This window comes from Vidua chalybeata, chromosome 9 (assembly GCF_026979565.1).
Source record: "Vidua chalybeata isolate OUT-0048 chromosome 9, bVidCha1 merged haplotype, whole genome shotgun sequence".
Classification (NCBI taxonomy): domain Eukaryota; kingdom Metazoa; phylum Chordata; class Aves; order Passeriformes; family Viduidae; genus Vidua; species Vidua chalybeata.
This window is the reverse complement of record NC_071538.1, coordinates 21,989,146-22,008,912: the sequence shown is the minus strand read 5'-3', so window position 1 is coordinate 22,008,912 and position 19,767 is coordinate 21,989,146. Positions and strand designations below refer to the sequence as shown.

The window sequence follows — 19,767 nt, the reverse complement described above, 5'->3', positions numbered from 1 at the left end:
GACGATCCACAGAACCCTGCTTTCTAAGTTTTGGAGAAGGCTAGAGCCATCCTTCCCAGCTGCCCTAGCCATATGGCCCTAGGCAGCAGCACCCCCACTCCAAGGGCCCCAGGCTCTCTCCACCCAGGCTCCCCATCTCAATCTCATGTCACCTTCCTCAAGGGTTAATTTTCCAACAAATTGAGGTTATCATTATATTCTTCTAATACAAAATGAAGAAATGCCTTAAAATGCCATAGTTTTTCACAGAGCAGAAAATTCTCATCACTGGCCATAGAAGAACAGAGCACTGAAGATGAGATAGCTGATAAAATACTCATGAGGAAAAATTTTAATCAGGAAAATGCTCTCTTCATTGTCCAAAATCTCAACAACATATTGTGAGATTTAAATCTTCCCCTGCAATGAGTGTATCAACCCAATTTTATTTCATTTTACTTTTCCTTGTTTCATCTACATTTGCATTCCAGGGTATATAATAGCCAAGGAAGTTTGTTTGCATATATCTAAACCTTTACCATCTTAAAGCATTTATAGTTAACTGAAAATATCTGCACAGAATGAAAAAAAAATATTAGACCAGCAGTTATGCAGGCAGAACAAATGGAAACCCGAAGCAGGGATGAACACTTACAAAGAGGTCAAACTGCCCATGAATACATGAAATTACCAAGGAACAATATATTGCTTCTCATTAGGAGCTAATGCAGTCTCCTGGAAAAGGGTGCAATGCAACCTGTGCCTTCCAAATGGTAATTCCCCTAGAACCAACAGAGCTCCAATGGCTTATATCAAGGCCCAGTTTGGCCCAGCATCTCTAGGAGCAGGGGTGAGTCACATTAATATCATGCACTTTGTAAAATCTTACTCAAGATCTTGCAACAAGCAACATTATTCTATATTAAATTGGATTCCTGATATCGACATAAATTGCATTCTAATTAAGACTATTTTGCCTAGAAAAAGATTGAAAGTAAATGCTGGAAAATCCCCCAAACTATCAGGGGCAACTCTGCACTCACCTGTTGAAATAACAAGCAACCACTGCCCCAGCAATCACCATTTGCTGACAGGCAAGAATGAATTCACTAGTCCAGATAAGGCCAACGAAATGATACCATGCCATGTAGCAAATTCCAGACAGAGCTCTGTATTCTACTTGTCCTCCCGAAGTGGACTGTGCAGTACCTGAAGTTGGGATCACACCACTGTGTTATTATAACATGCCAGACAAGGGGGGAAAGGAAAAAGGGAGACAGGGACAAAGAAGTACATGGAAGTGCTTCTGTGCATGTTCTCTTAACTTCTCTTCAGTAAAGTTAAAAAAAAAAAACCTAATTTGATGCTATTTAATTCTGTCTATTCTAACAAAGTTAGAGAAACAACATTTTATAATTCAACTTGGATTTTGAAAAATAAAATCTCATGAAAAGCAAAAGACTGTGTTTAAATTGGGATTGAGACACAGCTACCAACAAAGGAAAGAGGAAAGGTACATATTAGTAAAGATATCAGAGAACACATTACTCAAGAATTGAGTAATCAAATAAGTCAGAAGTAAATGAAACCCCGATTTTCATTATTCAAATTTGAAATAACTGCATAATTATGAAATGCTTTAGTGGTTTTTTTGTAAGAAGCAGAAAGAAAGACTGCAGAAAAATATTAAGGATACAAAACATAACGTTGCAGCAAAACAAACCAAATATTTTAATTGCTATTACTAATCAGATCCATGGCCATTAGTTTTCTGTTCTCTATACTTTGCAGTTGCTATGCAAAACACAGGCAGATAAACGTAGGTTTTCTGTCGGGGAAAAAAGCAGACATCTGTATGGTAGTACATGCTCCAATGCTACTACTGTATCTAGGAGCATGGATAAATTAACTTATCCAAGCTAAAAACATTCCTTCCACTTCTGTTACCAACAAAGAATTTGTTCCGTATTCATAGATGGCTTTTCACAAAAGGTGGGGGCAACTCAGATTCCTCAACAATCAGACCTTTTTTCTGTGCAATCCTTTTGTGGCACTTGACTCTGGAGGGTAGTCAGGGGATAATGGCATTAGGACAACTTGGTCCTAGTAAAAGGTCTCTAGGTTCCCAACATGTTATTTTAAAAAATATTTTATTTTACCAAGATTTAAGTCTACTAACCTTAAAGAGAAACATGTTCACCAAATAAAACAATCTCTGGAGGTGAGTAGTTTCTTATTCCAACTCCATGAAGGAATAACAAAGTGAGACAGAATTGGCTACTACTGCTCAAACAGCAATATAACTTAAGCTTCAATACTTCATGTATTCATTTTGTGGACTTGGCAGTGTTAGGTTTACAGCTGGACTTGATGATCTTAAAGGTCTTTCCAAGCTAAATGATTCTTTGACTCTGTGTTCTCCTACAGGACAACACATCACATTCAAGTTCAAAACCACCACATATACAAAGCTATCTAGGAAATGGTTCCTTTCTGGCCTGTTTTTCCACAGCCACAGACTTCTTACTCAAGAATAACTAAAAGTAGAAACAGTAAAGATTTGTTTCAGCAATACCATCAGGTTTAAACAAGCTTTTTTTAAGTTTTCAGAAGCAAGGTCTTTTAGCCTGTAAATTAAGAAAAATATCCATCTACCCCACAGTAGCACTGCAACATTATTGTAAAGTTCTTTGAAAGATAAAAAAATGCTGTATGGATATATAAATACAGACATATGTTCTAGATATTTTCTTTTCAGAGAGGTTAACAATATTGGCTGAACAGTGCTCTATGGCTGGCCATTCATAGAAATACTGTTGTGCCTCCAATATATTCAAACAAATTTTAAGTCTGTGAAGATATTTGATGGTTTGAAAAAGCTACTACTCAGATCTCTTCTCACAAACTCTCCCTCATTCCTCCCCATCCTGTGCTTCACTGGTTTTAAGTTTGCAAAAGTGAGGATTTTTTAAGGGGAGTTTTTGAAGATATAATCATTTACTTAAGTCATTAAAACAAGTGAGGCACCATATAATTCTGAATTCAAGAGATTTTTCATTTCCCATATTTCTTCCACTGGCTCTAGACTGCCTTTTCCTGAGGCACTCACAACTAGCCAAATACACTCATTATCCACAGCCTGCAGCCTTCACTAAGGGAACTTAGGCAAAGAAGATGTCAGTGAGACACAAGGTGTCCTACCTCTCCATTTTCATGCAGAGACATTACACCATTTGGTAGCAGAATTAAGGACATTTTCCACCATACAATCCACCTGAACATTTCTTTTTCCAAAATAGACCTGTTCAGGCTTTGTTTCAGTGGTGTTGTCATGAAGACTGATAAATGCTCATATGGCAAGCTAATCCTGTTTGCTTTTTACCAGCCTACTGAAATAACCACCTGCAGTAATAACAGTAATGGCTTTGTATTTCCTGGATAACCTTGTACTTGTACATGTGCATGGTGCTGTGCTCAGCTGCACAGAAATCAGGCAGAGCCACCTGTGACTTGACCTTCGATCACTTTGCTGGTCAGGTAGGGTAAACTAGTTTTGTTATTTCACAAAAATCTGTTTAATTATATAAACATCTCTGTTTGATTTCCTGTCTTCTGGGCCAACCAGACATAGCTGATTTTGTCAACAGAACTACATGCAAGGCTATTTTTCTATATCAGTATTTCAGATAAATTTTAAAGCTATCCTCAATAACCTGTCAAGAAAAGTATATGCCATTTTCCTCATCACTGTACTATGATCCATCTGTTGATACAAACAAACTTTTTCAACACAGCCCTGAAATATAGTTTAGTCTGTCAAAAGAATATTTTTCACCAACTACACAATCACGAATCTTCCCAGCGTACCATACACTGTTAGCGATGATATTAACAACTCAATAAAGAACTGAAGTCCCTACATCTGACTCACCAAATCTGGAAGCCTTTGATCAGTGTAAGTGTTGATCTGCTGCCAATACTTCAAAAGAAGTGATGTTAACAATGCAAACAGGCCAAGTGTTTGCAGCAGAACCCAGGAGAATTTCTCTGTGGGACTCGCAGCCCAGCGCTGCTCTGGCAGCCAGCACAGCAGTGCATTGGGACCCCAGTCAGTGGTGGGTGTGTGCGGTACCTTCAGCTACATTTTGGGACTGACAGACTCAGGTCAGATGTCCTTGTTCAGCAGCTGCTGCTCTGAGGTTTTGCTGATGCCTGCAGCAACAGGCTGTTGTAAGAGACAAAAATTCCTGGGAAGTCTAGTCCAGCAATTTCCTTATCACAAACAAAGAGCCACTGACAAGAAAATACTGAGAGCCTGTTTATCAGTTCCTGTTAACATGAAAATATGCTGTGCCCCTCCCACTGTGAGGAAAGGTTCTGGAATCAAACACTGGATCTTAGGGCTTCCTGCAATACAATCTATTGTGTTATCTTATTTTGTGCTTTTTCATGTAAAGGTATTTACAGGTAAGCTACCTGACTGTAATTGGAATGTCAAGGCCCCTGCAGGAAATACATTTTTATTGCTCATATTGCTGTTGCATGGCTTTATGTGGCAGCTTTGCTGCTCACTTGCCTCACAATGCACCTTCATTACACAAAAAAAAAAAAAAAAAATCACACCACCTTCTCATCCTACATTCACAGTATTTACACCATGTGGACTTCACAGCCCCTGCACTCTGGCAAGTGCAAACAATAAAACTCAATAACCCTAGGACATATCAGCTTTTCCAAAGAACAGCTGAATTCCATTCCTAGCCAGCTAATGGTTCTAACTGGTGCCACTGCTTGTGCTACCTAAAGTCTCATGAAGTCTTGGCATTTCTCCTAGTTTTCTAGGTCTGGAATTCACTGAGTCTCTGCTGCTCTTACAGATTCTGAATTACCAAGGTACTTAGGCAGGTGCCTACCCTAAAATGCATAAGTAGTCCCACTGATTTTAATAGGATTATTCATGTGTTTCAAATTAGTCATGTGCATAAGTACCTTTCCAGTGTGGGCTATAGCTTTCAATAGCTCCCAAGAAGTTAGGTTTGTGGTTTTTTTTTTTCTCTCACAGTAACACTAACTTTTGGAGGAGATGTAAATAAGGTGACTGCATGGTCGCATAATGATCAGGTGTGCCACAGCTGAAGCAAGGATCAAGTGCTCCATAGCTGTTAAGATGCAGTGACACCATAAATATTATATAACTAGTGCAGATTCAAAGAAAATGTTAAGAACAGGTGCAGCACAGCAGCAAGCCAATTTCATTTACCCATCTTTCTGTATTAGACAAAAGACTAGTGTCTCTGTAAGCATTTTATTTTTTCAGCTTTCTTGGTATATTTGCATTTAAAATACAGCCTGCACAGCCCCAGAAAATATATTTGTGAGAAGAAAATGTCCAAGTGTCAAACCCAAGAAAATCACCACCTATATTTTACAAGCTGAATCCTAGACAGGCAGCTATTTCTCAATAAGAAATATTACAAATTGCTCTGTAAGAGAAAGCATCTCTTTGGAGATCTTCAGAGAAGTACTCTCAAGTGGTGGAAAAAGTCCCCAAAACTCAAAATAAAACATACAATCAAAATAAAAAGAAATGTCTTCCACTTACAGGACAATTGTAGAAAACTAATAAATAATCCAAAGGTGTCCTGTCACTACATTATTAACCGGACGGTACTGGGTGTATTTGTCATTATATGTGGCTATGCCATCCTAGAACAGCAGAACCACCCCCAGCTTATCGGATGGTGAGCTGCTTTAACAGACAGCATTTCAGAGGACTCATACTTGGGCTGAAAATTTGAGCTATAGCCTAACGGAATATTCTTAATACCAAATCTCGTTTAGTGCTCGTCGTCCAAGATTTGAATCACAGAACACATCTGAGGCAGCGTAAGGGACTGGAAATGCAAACAGCAATCCTGCTGACACGGAGCTGTCCGTGCGCTCAGCCCGCGGGCCAGGTCAGGCGCGGCGCTGCCCGTCCCCGGAGCACGGCGGGCCGGCTCAGGCGCGGCGCTGCCCGTCCCGGAGCACGGCGGGCGGCTCAGGCGCGGCGCTGGCCGAGCCCTGGAGCACGGCGGGCGGCTCAGGCGCGGCGCTGGCCGCTCCCGGAGCACGGCGGGCCGGCTCAGGCGCGGCGCTGGCCGCTCCCGGAGCACGGCGGGCCGGCTCAGGCGCGGCGCTGCCCGTCCCGGAGCACGGCGGGCCGGCTCAGGCGCGGCGCTGCCCGTCCCCGGAGCACGGCGGGCCGGCTCAGGCGCGGCGCTGCCCGTCCCCGGAGCACGGCGGGCCAGGTCAGGCGCGGCGCTGGCCGCTCCCGGAGCACGGCGGGCCGGCTCAGGCGCGGCGCTGCCCGTCCCCGGAGCACGGCGGGCCAGGTCAGGCGCGGCGCTGGCCGCTCCCGGAGCACGGCGGGCCGAGCCGCCCTTTGTTCCCCCCGGCTCCCGGGAGCGGCTCCCCCGCCGGGCGGGCCTGAGGCGCTCCCCGCGGGCTGCGGCGCCCCCTGGCGGGTGCGGGCGCTGCTGCGGGGACAGCGGCAGACGGCGAGCGCCCGACCGCTCCCGAAACTGCGTCCATGGGCACGGCCGGGACACAGCGCCCAGCCACGCAGAGACACAACCCGGCACAGAGCGGCGTCTTCCCATCTGCATTCAGCTCGGGTTTTAACGGAGAAGTGATTTGGGTTATTTATCAAATGCACACGTACTCTTCTAAACATGAACATGCTACTAACAGGAAGATCTTATAAGGACTGACATCTGCACTAAAAATACCCTGCCAAAATACCTCCGTCAAAATCTATGTTTTACTAGGTTGCTCATAAAAGCAATATATTGACCTTCCCTTCTTATGCAAAGTCTGAGAAAAGTCAATTCTTTCAAAACTGAAACTTTATCCTCACTCTGCTGTGCAGTAAGTTTATGCTGTCCTCTATACAGTTTATATCACTTGCTGGAAATATCAGCATTCCTTTTAAGCTAGAGAGAAGACAAAAAATACCTTTGAGTCAGGAGTTGTGTGCTGCACTATGAATGTAACAGCAGGTCATAAACTGTTTGAATCCTACTCTCCAAGCAGACAGAGGAAAAAGAAAAAAAGTTGAATGAAAATGCCTAGCAAGAAACACAGAACATAACCAATGAAGGAAAATGGCACAACATGAAAAAAGCATAAAAAGCATCTCAAAAGTAGTTTTCATTGGGTTTTATTCCCTTGTGAATATATGTGGAATTTGCTTTTGGATATAATGTGCAAGTCACTATTTTCCTGCAAAGTCTGTAAAAGCATCCAGAAAATACCAAATGGTTTCCTATCCTGCTCTTATAATCTCTTAGAAGTTTCTTCTGTTAAATGAGCTAAAATATTTCTACCTTTCTAATGACTGCTTCATTTCCAAAAGCTTTTGAATATAACAGACTCAGCTGGCATTTTCTAAATGTAGATATAATAAGGGCAAGATTTACATCCTTATGTGTGCATATTAAGATCAAGTCAGCTTGATTTAACACCAAGGATGTAATATTTGCTCTCATAGTTCTTGTTAATTATATATTTAGAAAATCCATGTGTTATAATTAATTCTATTGTCCTATTACTAAATTTACTACAGTTAATGTTTACCTTAAATTGTATCTGATCCAAGCAGGTACATGAAATTAACAGTTGGTTGATAGCTCAGGAGATGCTCCTTTCTATAAAGCCTGGTCTGAAGCAGGGATAACGTATCCCATAAGGCCAGTTTCAAAATTAGTGCTGCCTGGCTGATCCATACATAAATGGCATAAAGATTTTGCAGAAAAACAAACACAGAACTGTGTTCAGCACACAATGCTGCTTCTATATTGGGAAAATCTAACTCAAAGCAGTGTGGAGAAGGAATATGCATGACATCTAAAGCAAAGGGCACCAGCTTGACTGTTTAATGAGGAGGAACAATTCACAAAGAGACTGCAGCTCAGATATTTGGCCATGCTAGATCTGATCCTTTTGCAGGAGAAGCAGGTCAGCAGCTGCTCCAAGCAGCCATTCCTAACAGACATGAGCTACTCCAGGCAGCAGAAACAGGGACTGGGAAATCTGCACAACTCTCCAATGAAAGCTGGAGGGAAACAGATGCCAGACTAGCCTAAGCAATGGGTGTGATTTGCAATGCCAGCATGGACTCAGACAGCTTCTCATGTTAGAAGTGAAGTGGGTCCTGTAAAGAGCCAGAATCAACTGAGATGGAAGCATTTATGATGGAAGAGGAATGAAGTATCTGATCCATAGAGGTAGGGAATACATCCAGCTTTGCCAAATGGGATCAGCTATGGCAAGGCTGGAGGCTTTCCTGGCCTAGTAGGGATCTGTAAGCCTGTCCTAAGGAGTTACTGCAGCCACGGTCTCAAGCAGTGGTGGAAACACAAAGTAAAACAGTAACACCCAAGCATTTGAAGAATTACACTGCATTTGGTTTTCCACACAGAAATCACTGCCAAGTTTGTGAAAAGAGAAAACCCATAAACAATGGTCTCTGTTGACATTAATTCTACATCAGCTTTGACCCAAAAGATAGCAATTGGCTCCTAACAGTGGCCCTAGAAATTTAAAATGAAAAAATACCAGCCCCCACATCCTAATTCTTTTCATGGACAGGGGCTGATGTGTATATGAGGAGTTACACCCAGAGCTACAGAGAGTTTAGCTTCACTTCTTTGAGTGCTGTTCCACAGAAGGACAACCTGTCTTTCACTTGGATGGCATGGTGCTGGGCCAAGGAACAGCATCCAAATTACCCTGGTTCAATCAGTGACAGATCTTACAGTGATATATCCCTCAGTAACACCATTTCCATACTAAAAACCTGTTCTGCCAGATCTTTTATAGTGCTTGACTCTTTCCACAGAGCACCTCCTCTGCAGCTGCAAGAACCACTGGATTAATCCAAGTACTGTTGCACTAGTCCAAATAATAGCAATTGTCACTGAACTACTGCTCCAAAGTAATGTTCTGCCTCTGTGACAATTCAACATTGTTTATAGTCAGAGGAGATGAACATCCTCATTTTGTAACATTTGCACTAGAAGCTGTCTCTTCCTTCCTGTTACTTTCTTCATTTAAGTACACCAAACATACACTGTACCTACAACCATCTATTAACAAGTAAATGAGGAAGAACAAAACTCAAGTCAACATCTGGAAACAAAAGGCCAAGGAAAAAGACTCCAACAAGTGGAAAATAAAACAAAACAAAAACATGTATCTCAGCTGTGTAACAATGCTAGCCCACATTTTGTACATCAGCACCAGGAGGTCCCACATTTAAAAAGAGAACTTAGGAAATGGATAGCACTCAGTCAAAAACATGAAAAGCATATACTTACCTGCAGTTCCTAAGCTAAGCAGTACAGCAACCCAAAATACCCAGAACACAATGAGAATCAGAAAGGTCCAGAGTGGTTGGAACAGGAGGAAAGGAATTCTGCCAATGATTTTACCAACAATTCGAAAGAGCTGTACAGAGAACGGAAGCCTCTTTCTTAGTACAAATATAAGGCAGAGCAGAACAACCTGTTTCAGGAAATAAAAAGACAAATTGTTAGGGGTTTTACCTCAAGAAAATTATCAGAGTTGTCAAATGTAGGATCAGAGGATACAGATTTCACAAAGACATGACAACAAAGCAATTTATACATCTTCCATGTCAAACCACGACAACTACACATTAGAAAGTCCTTCCAAGACATTGCCTATGTTCTCAAAGAGCCTGTGCATTAAAATCTATTTTCCTACAATAATTGTTGCTGATTTTTTTTGAACAAAATAGGATTCATAAGACTTTAATTCATCTAATGGAAACTGTCTGTTTTGCTTTATAGCAAACATAAACGTACGTTATACACTACACATTGCTTTCACATACCCTGCATGTCATGAAATTTTAAACTTTCTACTCAGGCCAGCTTGCCACTGTTCACTTTCACAATGGTAGGAGAACCAGTCCTTTCCTGCAGTCCACAACCAAACTAATTTTTGAGCTATGTGTGTATAGGAGCAAAGCAGACATAAAATGAAAACTTATTTAAATAAATTATTATCTTCCCAAAGTAAAAAACCCAACCTGCCAATAACAAAACCCCAAGTCAAAAATCCCAAAATTTCCCCAATTCTTTGTATGTGACAAAGAACTATGAACAGCAATTAAAAGAGAGGTTGGAATCTTTAAAACAATAAATACAATCAGTGGCAGTTTCTTCACTGGTTTTCTTGCCTGCTCTGGAAAGAAGCCACCAGCTCTGACGAGAAGCATAACCTGCAGCAGTGGGTGTTCCCACAGTTCTGCAAACAAGAGTAAGTTGTACTGGAACACACAAGCATTCAAAGAAACTTTTTCTTACCTCTTTAGTATCAGCAGATGTAAAAAGGTCATAACTTATAGAGGATATAAAAAAAAATCTGATCTGTGACACATTTATATTTGTCACTGTAAACTGCCAGATTGTTCAGATCTGGCAAATTCCATATGGATCTTACTCATCTCTAAGACAACAGGACAACTGCTTTCACAAATGTCTCATGAAGTACAAATTGACTGTAGCCTCAAATTGAGCAATGGCTCCTTTTAACATTGCAACATCAGAGTGAAAAAATCACTTCAGAAGTTGCCAGCCACACTCTGATTTTCTGTTGTAAAACAAGGTCAATGAGAGAAAAACTGGATTTTACCCCATAACTTGAGGACTAGACACTGCTGCCTGCGTTTCACTATCCCTTTCATTGTCTCAAAGAGCTGCCACCCCTTTCTCCTGCTGACAGGGTGGGGTGAATCCACAGATCTCATGTCCATACTCAGCCAGTGCCCCTGTGTATATTCAGCATGATTCTCCACTGAACTGATGCAGCACAAAATGGGGATGGAACACAATTCTTGCATTTTTACACCAACAACACTAACACAGTTTTATAGGTTTGAAGTATGGCAAGGCTGACAAACAAGTTTCACAATGAATTTATAAAATTATTTTTGTAATTGTGATGGGGGCCTAAAAATCTAGTTGGAACTAGGGACTTTTAAAGTCCCTTCAAACCCAAGCCATTCTATTAGTTTATGATTATATGTGAATGAGTGTAAGATGATCTCAGAATTTATTCTCATTTTCCAATTTGAAAATAATTAGGAGTTATTTTTATTGTTGCAGAACCACTGTAGTTCAAGTGTTCAAATTACAGCCTCTGCCATTGCTTAGGGCAAAATGCTACTTACAGTGACAATTGTTGAGAAGATGGCATATCCAAGAAGGAACTTTACATTTTCCTTTTCTGTTTCCAGTTCAGTGCTGGGGTCATTCCTGTAGTCATAATGGAGCCACCAGAGAACACCTGAGACAACTGAGCAGAGCAGAGCAGCGTGAGGGCAGGCAGGGCACGCTGTTGCTGGCAGGCTCACGCCTGCCTGGCCTCCCTTCCCATCCCCTGCCCTCCCCACCATCCCACAGGGCTTGGGAATGCTGCCAGTTAGCAAAGTGAGGCACAGGATCAGTGAGCACAGAGAATCTTCCCATAATGGCCTGTCAGTCTGAGGTAAAACCGCAGCAGAACATTTGGATTGCTTGCACTTATCCTAAGGCTCAGGCATGTAATTTCATTGTGGAGATACAATGCTAACTTTGATGGAATGACAAGCTTTAGCCAGACACATTCCTATGGTTCTGCCTTCCTAAAGCAGGCAGTGTAAGAGTTCACTGAGCGTTCTTTGAAACAGTAGCATTTTCATAACTGCATTCATCTGCCAAAAGAAATGTTGTTTCTAGGCATCTATAAAAACAATAAACATCACCATCATCCTAACACTCAGCAGCTGGAACAGCATAGCCAGACCTTGGCACCAAAAGGCAAGCAGGCCTCAGCTTGGAAATGACCATGGTAAGCTGAAGGTTACTGAGATGGCCACGGAAATAAAGGATAGCTGTTTGTTCAGCTGCTAATCCTTCAGTACAGTGAAACAGTAAATATACTTACACAACAACCCGAATACAACCAGTGCAATCAGAGTATGGATGAGGAGGGTCTGAATGAATCTGAAGGCTAAAACCACTATCAAAGAGAAGGCTGAAAAATACATAAAGTTTGAGTGTTACAACCCTTTTTATTTTAAATATAAATAGCAACAGCATTTAGTAAAGCTGGCAACCTTTTTAACATTTAAAGCACACAGTTACCTCTAACTTAAATAATAAGAAACTTATAGCTGATATATTTCACCATGGGAAATACTACCTTTTATGTAACATTTTATGTAAGAGTTAAGTTCAAGTATTCATGCTGATGTCATCTTTTTCATCAACAATTTCTTACAGTCCCCCAAAATGAGGTATATAACCATGTAATGGAACACAGAATCTGATAGAGATCTGCATTTCACCAATCTATGAAATGCCTCCGATAAAATCTGATCACTCTCCCTTAAAAAATAACTGTGCCCAGAAAATATGAAAAAAGTCCACTTTTGAATTAAACATATAGAGTTATAAGAAACATTTTAACCTTTTAATTGAATATCATTATTCACTTTTTACTTATAACCTTACCTAGTGCAAGGACACTCAGTCCTATCACAGTATCTCTTCTTGCCAATATTCCACTCAGAATTCGATGAAAAACATCCATTTCATTAACCATTCTTATTAGGACAGATGCATATTTGGAATAGCATTCAGGATTTTGTGGAACACAGCGATGAAATAATGGAAAGGATTTACTGAAAGGTTGAAAACAAAAGTGGTAAAAAGTATTAATTACTGGACAGTTTAAAATCCACAGAGATCCATGCTGCCATTCTCCACAGAGAGCACTCTGCTATAAAGAGTAGTTTTATGTGTCATCTGCAAAATAAACTCCTAATAGTGTCAAGCCTGTATCACTATACCAGAACAGATCCATTCAAGATCAGCCTGGGGAAAGAAAAACAACTCTCTCATTAACTATCACCATCAGCACATAGCTCCTATTCCCATCCTAGTCTGGCTTCACCTGCTTTGCTCCCATGTGTTTATGTAAAAATGAAGTTCATGCTAACATAGCTGTAACCTATGCTGTTGTAGATAATTCTAGATCATAAATACTTTGTATTGTTTTTATGATATTTAAGCACTCTAAAAGCCACACCAAAACAATGTTTGCAAGGTACAATTAACAGCACCAAATATTTATACAAAATTATTTGGCACTCCCAGCCAAGCTTCTTGCATATATTTATTGTACCACTTTGGCAGTGCTGCCCTACAACAGTCAATGGCAAAGTCATACCTGAAAATAAGAGGTTTTTTTATCAACAGCTAAAAATGTCACTAACTCACTTGGCTTCTACCATGTAATATTACTATGCAAGATGAATAACTTTGCTGAATTCCTTGACAAACCAAAAAAGGCCTAGAAAGTTGAGGAAATAAGTGAAACATGCCATATTTTTTCATCAATTTACACACTGTCCTTTGATCCACTGTATGTAATGTTTTTACATGTCTCCTGCTCTTTTCTCATCACTTTGTCCTTCTATTTTCTGCTGTTCAGAGCAGATGAATTAGCTCTGCAAACACAGAGATTCCAATTCTTTGCTGTATTTTCATTACACAATGGAACTTAAAATCATGGCTTTAAGAATTTTGACTCACAAATGCCAGATTTGACAAAGACAGCAACATCCACAGATCCATCCTTCAAGCCATCTGGCTATAAAATTATTCTGATGGAAATTTCTGGGCTCAGGAGAAGAAGCAAGGCCAAAGACCACATCCTTGGCATTGAGGGAGAAAGCAAAATCTGTGCAGGAGCTAAGTTGTTCCTCATATGGAATGCTTTTTCCTAATTTGGAAAAGGAAGAGGAATGGAAGGGTAGAGGAATAAAGAGTAGAGGAATGGAAGGAATGCAGTCCTTGTTTATTCTGTGGGACAGGACACTGGCATGTTCACAGGCACATAAAAGAACTTGTAAGGATACATGGACAAAAATAAATAAAGCAAAACCCTCCTGACTGTGAAGCATCAAGTCAAATACAAAATGTGAGAAAGTAACAATCTGTAAGAAGCTGTTTGGACTGAAGGAGGTTGTAAAGCACCCAGTCATTCTTACCTTGGTGGAACTGGCAGTGTGGGACACAGCTGAGCTGCCTTTGGATTTAGTGTGTAACTGGAAATATTCAGGTTGTAAACACAAAGAAAAGAACCTAAAAAAAAAACCAAAAAAAGTGACATAAGATTAGTAAAAATTTGAGAGAAAAAACAGCTAAGTTTTGTTTGCACTTCTGGTTTGATCCCTTACCAGGCCATTTTCATCCCTGATATTCCAGTGGGAATGTGAATAGCAAATTAGGTAGTTGAGTAAATCTAAACCAATCTCTGAAGAATATTTTGCCTTCTCAATTTAACTACAGCTACCACTTATGTTCCTGGAGGGCAAGCACACTGTTTACTCCACAGTGCCATTCCTGGCTATTAATCCTTGCTCACTAGGACTAGAGAAAAACTTGAAATGATGGAAGCTACAACAGAACTAGGTCCTCCTGAGTTAGAATAGACTATATCTGTATCCAGAACATGTGGTGGGATCTAGGTGAAATATTTCCAGGTACTCTGCTAACAACACTGCTCCATTAGATAGCACTTCTGGGAAAGAAAGGCTGGGTACCTCCAAGCCACTCAAAATGCAAGACTTCTCCCTGCCTTGACATAAACATGCAAGCAGTTTTAGCTGGAATTTGAGGCAATTATGTTTAGTTAGACTGAAAATACTTCTATAATCTCACATGTGTTTACAGCTTTCTGCAGATACAAAATTATGTCAAACTACCTCAAAATTAAATTAAAACAAATATTGCCTATTTAAATAGCAATCCCTGCCAAATAAAACAGCAAAACAAAAATAGAATGGGATACTGGCCTCCAGCAATAATAGCCATTAATATTCATATGGTCTGAAGTATATATACCCCATGAAATAAGGCTTAGGCTACAGATTATTTTATTTAAATGTTGGACATGAATAAATGGGAGCTTCTTTCACACAACAGCTACTTCTGACAGCATTTCATCTTGGACACCAGAATCAAATAAAATTTCAAGGTGTGTCCTGGTTTTGCTGGGGAGTGAGTGGCTGTGGGGTACTTAGTTGCCATCAGGGGTTAAACTAAACAAAATGGAAAAACAAACATTGGGATCTGATGCCTAGAGGGATAAATCCACTTGTGTCTTCATGGAATTAATAATTCCACCATAGTTTTAATTACATTTAAAGGAACCAGTTGGACAAGAGTCACAAGCAACATATGAACTCTGGTCACCTACTGGCACCCCTACCAAACTTCACTAGTTCATTAGCAACAGTCAGTTTTCTGCTACATAATCTCAGCACTCTGCAGGAATTAATGAACAACTTTCTAATTTACATAAGAGAGCTGTAACATTTCTGGAAACTATGGTTCTGAAATAAAGCAGAAACAAGACATTTTATTTTCTGTTACCATGAATGTTCAGAAAATCAATGGTAAGATATGCTTCCCTAGTGTAAGAGTCATAACTAAAACAAAGTGGGAGCTGCTCAACTGTTCTACAGATACACTGAGGTACTCATATTCCCTGTGGCACACCATTATTCCTTGCAAAACTCTGTAGATCTTCCAAAGAGTTGAGTTGCTGTTGTGGACAACTTGACACGCACAAGGAAAGTGGAGTGACTTTGAGGCTTTGTATTTCCAGGCTGCATGAATTCAGAAAGAACACATACCTAGAAAGAAAAAAAGATCCTCTTCTGAAAAAACAAGCTTTCTTGTTTTTTCATAAGTTTAAATTCTGATCCTTTTTTAAAAGTGCTACAAAGCAAGTGACACTTTTTCCAAATGAGTCAGTGGAATGACTGAGAACTTCAACGTGCAACACCTTAAGTAGAAAGATTTGCCATATAGAATGACTGCCTTTTTGGCTGATATCCCATTTAAGATCCTCTTTAAGAAGGCAGCTGCATAAAGCATAACAATGCAGCATATTTTCAAATTCTCTCTTAGCTTTTTAATTTCACTCACTCTTCTGCACTTTTTTTGCCTTTCAATACAACAGTGTATAGATTCACAGATGTATATGACTGACAACTAGAAGATGTGTATTTTACTAAGTTCTCAAACAGTTGATTTATTTAGACATTATCTGATGCACTTACTTTTTATTAGTCATGTCCAATCCAGAAAGATTTGCCCCTTCTACAGGAGTGTTCTTCCGACCACATATGTTCCCAAAACTGTCATATCCAAGCACAAGTCTTTCTGCAGCACCAGCCACCACAGCATAGCCACTTATAAACATCTGTTAAAATATTTTTTTAAATGTGAAAGCATGCTACTATGGCTTTTCCTTCCCATTCAATAAATATTTCTTTTAAGTCATACATTTTTGCCTGCTGGTTGCAAACATTTAAATCTAAAATTCACCCCTCTGCACAAGGCCAGAGCAAGTCACATGGGCAACTTTAGACCTATTGCTTCCTTAGAGTTTCCCTTCATCTATTGTTGAAAGTATATAAATTAAGCAGAATAACACAGGAGAAGAAAGAGGTCCTGATTAAAATAAGAGGAAAGCATTACTAAGGTACTAAACACTGTCCCTAGTGATGTTCATGTGTGTCACTAGGCAAGATCACTCAAATGGTAATTTTTCATGTGCTCACTGCATCTCATGTTACAGGCTGACCTTCAAGACACACTTGGATAACAGAACTGCTGCCATGATGGGCCCTTGAAGCTGCTAGTGAATTTAATCAGAGGTATTTCTAAACACAAAATACATTTAAAATGGAGATTACCTGAAATTTCAGGAAGGAGCACTCTTTAACACATGTGAAATACCTGGAGAAAGTCACACTGTGCACTTAGGTGACACTGCCCTGACCTTTTAGTTCTGCTGCTGGATCAAAGTTCCAGTAGATCATCTTCTTCTAAACCCAAGAGGGAGCTAAGTGCTTCTGCTGGCCAAGTAGCAGCAATCTTTAGTTAAAATGAAACACCTTGTCCAGCAATGCAGCTTAAACCCTCCCGTATATCGTGAGGGCCAAAACAATCATTGGAAAGAACATTTGCAAGTGCCAAGAAGCAGGAGTTCTTCTGTGAAAATGAAGTTCTGAGTACTGCTTTACCCAAGGCTTATCTCCCCATCACTCCAGCTACTGAAGAACTCAGTGATGCAAGCCTCTCCTCTGTCCCATGGGGTGCAAGTCACATTTCACACACACCAAGGACAATCACTGAGCTCTGTGGCTATGTGCCAACTGCTGGCTGCAGAAAGGCTTCCCAGTCCCACATGAAGCACTGCTGCTCTGAATGAATACAGCTGAGTATCAGCTGTGCTTGAGACATTGCACAGACCAGCACAACTGCCTTCTAACTTCAGCTTTGGAGCCTTTATCTGTTTTTCTATTTTTAGTACTTGTGACTAAAGATTGGATCTGGGCAAAAACATGTCTCATACACAAACATGTACCAATGTGCTTCTTAGTTCTGAGAGCAATCTCATTTTTGCTTATAGTAGACTCTTATTTTGCAGTCTTAACTAGTTCAGATTTTTTAAAAAATTATGATGGCATGCTAATGCTGTCTCAATGTGGACATCTTTGTAGAGATTCCTCAATTCAAGCTAACATGTGATGTTAGTGGATATTTGTGGACGTGATTTGTTACAATAACAAAATATATCCAGATCCAGTTTGTTTACTGAGCAAGTATTTTTTAATAATTAAAATGTTCTCAGAAGGAAAACAAGAAATAAACTGGCACTGTAACTCAACTGAAAAAGGCTTTTAGAAAAATTCTGGTTCAAGGTGAAATGCCCTCTAAATATGGGCATTACAGGTCTACTGTGTAGGTGACTTTTTTTTTTAATGCGGAATGCTGGATAAAAGCAATAAATATTGTTGAGTAACAGAGTAATAGCTGCAGGGGCACATGGCCATGATACCCATATCCACAGAGCTGTTAAGGTGATTCCAATTTTTTTCACTATGTGAACAGATTAATGTCATTATATTTTTTTAAACATTTTTCAAAATAGGATCAAATACAAGAAAACAAATACAAGCATGCGATAAGCTATTTCATAGAAAGTGAGCAATAAAAGCAGTGAGAGAAACAAAAAAAAAAATCCTAAATCCTTACCATTTGACTGGTTTCATTTGTGGCATCCCCTCCACTGATCAAAGCAGTAAGCATTAGACAGCAGGTAAAAACCCCCTATCCTGCTCACAAAGTTCACCTTCCATTTATGCAGTACGCAAAATATGTAGGTAGGTAATATTCTGCATTAGCTTCCATTTAAAAAGTTATTATGCATGGAATTAAAAAGTGTATTTATGAGACTCCTGAGTAGACTGAGGCATATCATTAAAAAACCCATTCCTTCTTCAGAAAGACAAAGCCTTCTCCCAAAAGCTTGCATACTGCTCTAAAATAGTGACTTAATGTAGCATCAGATGGACACATGTTGCAAGATATCAAGGCTACAATGAATAAGTAGGGAAAAAAAGCCCAGTCAGAGCCTGGAGTGATTTACAAAAAAAAAAAAAAAAAAAAGCGAATTCTAAATAACGGAGCCCTGTGTATACATGGTATTTAAAGCACATGGGCAGAACTTAGAAGTGTGACTGAGACCACAGTAAAGCACTGCGCCACCACAAAGGTAAGAGCTATCCCTGGGCAAACCTGGGGACCTGTACCCGTGACAATTTCAGTTTAGATTTAGTGTAACACTATGCAGAGCCCCGCTAACTTCGGATCTGTCCTTCCAGGAAGCAAACAAACATGCGTGCTTACCAAACCAGCCCAGAAAAGACAGAAGAGGAGCAGCCAGAGAGTGTCCGTGCACTTTCTGTAAACGGCTGGTCGCCATTCCCGTAGCTCAGAAACACCATCTCCAGAGTCCTAAATAGAAAAAAAAAGCTCAAGAAAACAACAGACCAAACTTCCTGCGAAATTAACTCAAGTTCCAAGGGGAGGAGATTTCAGCAATCGCGTAGCTTCGCACCCTCAGTGAGAACACCTGGCAGCCGTGCCGTAGCGAGGTGCGCTGCCCCCCGCTCTGTGCCGCCGCCCCCGCCGCTGTCCCTGCCGCGCTCCCCTGCGGCCGGCCCCCGCGCCGCTCCATGGCCGCGCTCGCCGCGCCGCGCCGGGCCGTGCTCCGCGGGGGCGGCGGGCGGGCCCGGGGCGCAGCCGGCTCGGCGGGGCGAGGCTGCCCGGGGCTCGGCTCCAGCGCCGCGGGGCCGGGCCGGGCGGTGGCACCTCCGGCAGCTCCGCCCGCCGCTGTGGCCGGGCTCCGGCCGGAGCCGCGGGGCCGCTGCGCCGGCGGGAGGGAGAGAGCGACATTGCTGCCCCGGGGCGCTCCGCTCCCGGGACCGGCGCTCGGGGGTTCCGGCAGCTCCTCCGCAGCCGCAGGTTTATACAGGGCCCCCGGCCAGGATGGGAGGTTTATATTTCACCCTTCATTAGCTTATTTCTGGGAATAGCTGAAGATTTGTTACTGCCGGCGCAAATAAAGCCCACTGACGCTGGTACCCGTTTGGCTGCTCCAGCTGTGTTACCGATATACAGTCAGTCATAGATCCTTTTCAGCTTCTCTTTGGCTGTTGTTTGTACAGATACATCACGCTGACGTGCTGTATTATGCTATACATACTCTCATCTATGTCCATAGGCATTTTGTATGCACAGGAATAACGTGCAACAACAGGAATAACACCGAATTAGGTCAATCCCTGTAACTCAGATGACTGAGAAATGTGGG

The 19,767-nt window shown here is 41.1% G+C and overlaps 1 protein-coding gene across 1 annotated transcript in view; it reads right to left on the bottom strand.

Moving 5' to 3' along the window:
* Window positions 1-19,131, bottom strand: part of SLC44A3 (solute carrier family 44 member 3) — a 40,598-nt gene extending 21,467 nt beyond the window's left edge. Inside the window, exons 1-10 of the mRNA XM_053950545.1 lie at window positions 19,012-19,131; window positions 18,801-18,908; window positions 16,163-16,305; window positions 15,597-15,733; window positions 14,084-14,177; window positions 12,543-12,712; window positions 11,974-12,063; window positions 11,219-11,343; window positions 9,339-9,525; window positions 1,023-1,188 (exon numbers count right to left, since the gene is read on the bottom strand). Coding sequence (XP_053806520.1) covers window positions 1,023-1,188; window positions 9,339-9,525; window positions 11,219-11,343; window positions 11,974-12,063; window positions 12,543-12,712; window positions 14,084-14,177; window positions 15,597-15,733; window positions 16,163-16,305; window positions 18,801-18,908; window positions 19,012-19,131 — 1,340 coding nt within the window. The remainder of the gene's footprint in view (window positions 1-1,022; window positions 1,189-9,338; window positions 9,526-11,218; window positions 11,344-11,973; window positions 12,064-12,542; window positions 12,713-14,083; window positions 14,178-15,596; window positions 15,734-16,162; window positions 16,306-18,800; window positions 18,909-19,011) is intronic.
* Between the last annotated feature and the right edge of the window lie 636 nt (window positions 19,132-19,767).